The sequence below is a fragment of the Agrilus planipennis genome, unplaced genomic scaffold (genome assembly GCF_000699045.2).
Source record: "Agrilus planipennis isolate EAB-ADULT unplaced genomic scaffold, Apla_2.0 scaffold191, whole genome shotgun sequence".
NCBI classification, from domain to species: domain Eukaryota; kingdom Metazoa; phylum Arthropoda; class Insecta; order Coleoptera; family Buprestidae; genus Agrilus; species Agrilus planipennis.
In genome coordinates this window covers 357,618-363,567 of record NW_020438901.1, presented here as the reverse complement: position 1 = coordinate 363,567, position 5,950 = coordinate 357,618, and the positions used below count along the sequence as shown (strand labels likewise).

The 5,950-nt window shown below is 34.5% G+C and overlaps 1 protein-coding gene across 1 annotated transcript; it reads right to left on the bottom strand.

Annotated features, from left to right (window-relative positions):
• Positions 1–346: 346 nt before the first annotated feature.
• LOC108740929 lies at positions 347–5,733 on the bottom strand. Its single transcript, XM_018475467.2, has 3 exons — positions 5,285–5,733; positions 3,595–3,932; positions 347–2,443 (listed from the first exon to the last, which is right to left on the bottom strand). Exons 1-3 carry the CDS (start codon positions 5,415–5,417, stop codon positions 2,294–2,296), a joined length of 621 nt encoding a protein of 206 aa, XP_018330969.1. The 5' UTR covers positions 5,418–5,733; the 3' UTR covers positions 347–2,293.
• Positions 5,734–5,950: the final 217 nt, after the last annotated feature.

Genomic DNA, 5,950 nt, shown 5'->3' with positions numbered 1-5,950 from the left:
GCACAATTGTGAAGATGTGATGTGTTAGATAACTTCCAAATATAGTGTAAATGAGTACAGCGTAATGAGCAGTGCGGTAAATACATTTAAATTTGAAATTTGGTGCTTGATGGCTGTATGTATCAACTGCAATTGAGATGATGATACAATAAACTAACGTAAGTTTATAATGTTTATTACAAGTTTATTCAAGACATTTTATCACCTTTTAAAGTAAAAATGTATCTGCAAAAGGTTTTTATAAGTTACCTAACCTCAATTTATATCTAGGTTTTAAACATATAGGTAATAAGTACTAAAACAAGGGCTTCATTAGAGGGGCGGAATTAGAATAAAAGCCTTTAGTAAAGTTTACATTTATTTTTTAAAATCAATGTGTATATAAAAGTGTAAAATTCTACAACTCACTGAAAGACTGTCGGTAGCAGAGACAGTGGGCATGACAATAGGCCGTGCACTGTACGCAAGGGGCACGCCTCACAAAAATATAATAATGATTATAATATTATATTATAAACACTTATAAAACTTATGACATTTATATCTGAAATAATATAATACATCAGAAGCAATTCTAAACGGTTTGATATATTGGTCAGCCGATGGCGCATATCACGAATTGGTCCAGCTTAGGTAATGTACAAGGCAAAAAAAAATAAGACTATAAATGAAAACGTTTGCAGTCCTTATGGCATACACATCTATAAAATAATAAAACAAATAACACGAGCAAAATATTAGAAAAACCTCTAGTCATAGCTAAAAACAAAACGACTATACTGACTAGGGAACAAAAACTATAACGAAAACATTCGGTTAGAAATGTTTTTTCAGAGATCAATAAACAGGATTTAACTCTTCGGCAAATCACAGAAACGCTTTGAAGAGCGACCTACACAGATGCAGTTTTCCTATAGGCTACTTAATAATTACTATTCTACTATTCCTATCGAATTGCTTTAATTTTCTTTAAAAATATCGGCGACTATATTTATATACATTTACGAATCCTATACAAAATACATATATAAAAAAAGTAATTATAAGCTATCAACATGCAAGTTGTAGCCAATGGATATCGAAACGAAAATATGCCAAGGCGAAGAACTGTTTTCATCTATTACTTTTTGGAATTTATCACCCCGGCATTTGATTCGTTTCAGCCCCCCCTTACAACTATATACATTTGAGGTGCGGGGTCAAAAGCTTTCACCGAACAATAGTGACGATTTATACTTTATTACCAAGCCAAAATAATTAATAAACAATTTATTTTTACCGAGACTGCTATAAAATAAACGTCAAAGTAAGCGTCAGGTACAAAAATCCCATATTTTTTATTGGAATGTATGTATGCATTTATAGAACACGTTAGCCCTTACTGCAACAAATAAATTACTACATAGTTACAATAGCCTAACAAAAAAGTAAATTAAACATAAACGGGGGACTTTTCGTGGAACATTGCATAATTAAATAAAATTTGTATTAATACTTAACGTATTGTACTACATAAATATGAAAAATAGATACAAATGGATAAAAATATAATATTTATGAATTATATGTATACGTATATTGGAATAAGTTTTTTAAAACAATAGATGTCTACTAATATTATTAATTTCTTATTCTCGGTCTATTTAAAAGCAAAAATCGTCACTTCTGTTACCGCACCGCACTAATCTAGCTAGAGATCATGTGGAAAACCAATAGGGCAGTACGAAAACTTGCACCGTTTACTATACAAAAGAAGGGAAAAGAATGTAAGTCAGACTCATGGTAGCGAAAGCGAACGTAGGACGGTCCCGCCCACCTGCTTGGCACAATTCTATCTTTGGCTATACTGAATCCAACTTTGCTTCGTTATTTACACCATTTACAAAATAAAACTATCCTTTTTCAATCAAAAACTCAAATTATTCTAACCATAAAATACCTGAGAACGAGGACTGAATAGGGCATTTTGTCCAGTCGCTCTTACAGAATGAGATCAATTATTTGATTAGCTTCGTGTTCTTTGGAAGAAATACCTTTGAAACACTGAACCATAATAATATACATAATTATTTAAAATTCTCTGGATTCGCTTCTTATAAATAACGCTTCACAAGCACAAATCAAAACAAAAAACAATCAAATTTTGCCCATCTCTCTAATGCCAATATCTTCCTTATCAAAATAAACAAACACTATACTTTATTTACAACATCACTGGATTTCTCTAGCGGCCTTGTCCGCAGAAATCGCTACAGCTTTGGATGATTTGTGCATTTTTTATCGGACGAACAAATTACCGAGTCCTTAAAAGATGCCACCCCACCACGCAGATCACCGCCGTCCAAATGGATTTGCTCGAAAGGTCAGGAACCAATTTCGAAAAAATACTTTCGGACTGGCAAGAATCTTCCTTGGCACCGGTTACTTCATCATCATTTTTCTCCTGCAACAATAAAAATAAAAATTACAAACAAACAAACTAACTGAATCTTTATTAGAGTAAAAATGGGAACGTACAAATGCGTAGGGGTTGCGTTTGGCAAATACCAAACAAACCTTTATAAGGGTGCTCAAAAAAATGCCAATTTATGCGTATTCATACATCATTCGGTATATCGCTAAAACCGAAATCATTTTGGTCTAACTTGATATCGGTATTTTCTAATGAAAGTGGTTATGATAAATAATATTTTTTGTATTAGAACAATGAATGACATATCACTGGAGTAGTTAGATTGCAAAGAAGTGTACAAAAGACGATAACGTGTAACGTTACATGTCTAAAATTAATCTGTAACAAAGAAAACCCTGAACGTGTAGTGCAAAACAAAGTGCTAAATATAATTTCGCTTGCCGTATCTATAATGTGGTAGACCAAACCAAGGCCAAAATGCACTTGGATATGATCAGTAATGTGTGCGCAATTACAGGGTGGACCAATTTCGATTATTATAAAGGGCATCACCTCAACACAATCGCTACAAAAATTGATTTAAAATCGTCAAAACTTCTATTGCTTCAAATCCAGCAAACTCTTTGTTTATATCAACAGTAGGATAAGAGATTGTCCGACCTGTATATATACATAGTGGACTTTTAAACATGTCTTTTCTAAAGGCACGTCTCTCGTAAGTAATAGTAATTGATTGAAAAACACTTAAACTACATAGTGAATTATTTAACGCCTACTTCTTGCAACCAATACATCAACTTTCTCACGTGTTGTTCGATTGTTTGCATGTTTATTCACATTCTAGCGAAGCCTTGCATATTCCAGAACAATGGTAAGCATTTAAAGAACTAATAACTGTTTTATAACGCCGTCTGTAGGTTTTAAATCAGTCCTTTGATATTGACCATCAATTTTTCAGTCTGAATTCATTCGAGTAATATTATTGAGCAAAAATTTTGCTTACGTCCTTGGAACAAGGATAACGTTTAACTTTATTTTGTTGTCTGTCGATAACAATAATCAAGATAAGCCTATATATCGACATAGTGGCTATAAAAAATTAACGAAATACGTGATGCGTTTTGGTTCTTGATTAATTGGAAGAAGAAATGACAATTTTTTGTTAGAAACGAAAGACTAACCTTGCAGGTAAACTGTTGTTCAGACGGGTCGAAATCTTTTGCCATTTTCAAAAGCGGCATTCCTACTTGGGTCCATACCTGGTGGCCATCATCTTCGACGGTTGCTGCTTCAACGGACTTGTTCGCATCGCAACAAGATTTTGAGCTGGTTCGACGACGCTTACGGCGTCGAGGTGTCGGCATGGCCTGGGGCTGTAGAACGGCTTCACCTTCCAGATATTGAGCCGACGGACGGGGCAGGAGGGCCAGATCGTTTACTATCTCTGGCAATACTGCAGGATAACTTGAATGAATCTGGTGATCCTGAATATGTCGAGACGCACCAGCTGAACAACGAACTGAAACAAAAGATTTACGGCATTCAAATTGCCGTTCGAATCTAACGAAAAAAAAGCGACATAGGTATTGCATTTTTTGTTACTCCGTCAGTTTCATCGTAATCGAAACATCTCCATTTGTTCATAAACAGTAACATCACTAATCAGTACCTTACTGTCGATGTTTAATAGATACTATTTCAGATGAAATACAATCATTCTCTTTATGTTTTTATCATTTGGGCACTTTTACGCCCTGTTTATCTACTAAAGCAATTGATTAATATTAATGACAGCTTATGTTGCCTAAATAATAACAGAAAATTTGCGATATAACTGGATATATATAGTATATTTAATGGCACGGGCAAAATGGCACAGAAAAAAAGCTACGCCCAAATTATACAAAAAAAAAGATTTAATACAAAGTACTCCTTATTTCCACAATAAATTATTAAAAATTTTACAGTCAAGTTTTCACCGACTCCAAGTAATTTATGCGTGAAGAAAATTACTCATCAAATTAAATAGTCCGAGAACGCCACTACTGGACATATCTGCTATACATATAGTTCATCGATAAGGGAAAAAGTCAATTGCGCAGGTGGTTCGTAAATTAAATTTAGCAAAGCATAAGTATTAATACATGTAGTATCTACCTTTGGCAGACGCCATAAATAAATTTATTCAACACACACGGGCCCCAAAAATTGTATCCGTGATGCATTGATATTAAAAATAAAAAAATAAAAAAACACTCAGCGAAAGCAAATAAAAATAATAATCGCAGAGCGTCTTAAAAAAATTACAAAACTATGCGTGCATTATTATTCTGAAAGGATTAAAAATTAAAAATAAAATAAAATATTAACCTGCTCTAGAAAAAATATTAAATAATATATACGAAGATAAAAAGTTTAAACCAACCTGAAACAAAATTAAACGCAAATAAAACGGCGTGAAATATGTTAGCACGTGCGCTTAATTCTGGACGATAAGAAGCAACAATAAGCAATGCTCAAAACTCTCAATCTAATAAATTCACTTAAGAAAGAAAGCAGATATTGGATAGGATGTCAAGCACATATTTCAAACATGTTCCAACCTGTCTGTAGACCGACAACGGGTTGCGGATATTTCACAAGCGAATGGTTGGAGTAATTTGTACCACGACTGCTTAAAGCTGAGAGCAACAGGTCACGAATAAGGGCTCTTCAATTTTACACAAAATCAACATACTTCATCCAACAGGAATAAATGATTTTCAATCCAATTGCTCATTTGAGATAAGCGGTGAAGACCGCAATGACACTTTATGCAAACACTGTCTTTATATGCGTTTGTAATAATTGAAAGCTCAAATCTCAACTTACCTCTGGTGATAGTGGGTTGTTGTCCTGATGCTGTTTGCTGAGTGAGATGATAGATCTGTTGAAGGATCTCGTACAAACGAGTGAAAAGCTGATCCAGCTTTTCATCTGATGAAACATCAAATGGTATGGCCATTGTAAAAGGCAAACACCAAACTCAAATGTTTCTCTTTATAGAACCAACACTTGTCACACTTATATTTTACGAAATAACGTACAACACACGACGAAGTCGATCGACAGAAGTTTAGCGACGACGGACGTATTGATGCGTCCTTCCAGTTCCACTGTTGACCGAGGTTTGAGCCGCGTCAACTGCGCGCAAACACAACACATGAAAGAATAATCGTCCCTCTCCAAAATGCACAGCACTTCTTGCAACGCTTGTTCTACTCTTGCGCATCAGACCAACGCAGGATTCAAATGGTCTACCAATTGGAATAAATTGGGGCGGGCCAAATCCTAAACACAAGCGAAATATTGGCCACGTGGACTAAGGAAGTCTAAATAAACACTTAACCAAGTTTCGCCAACTTTGTTTGGGTCCAATTTTTAAGTGTATTTAACATAACATTGATGATGACTCAAGGTTCTCAACTCAGTAGTTGATAAAAATTCAACCCTTAATCCTAGGTTACGATAAAATACCTACCGCTTCATCACTATGAA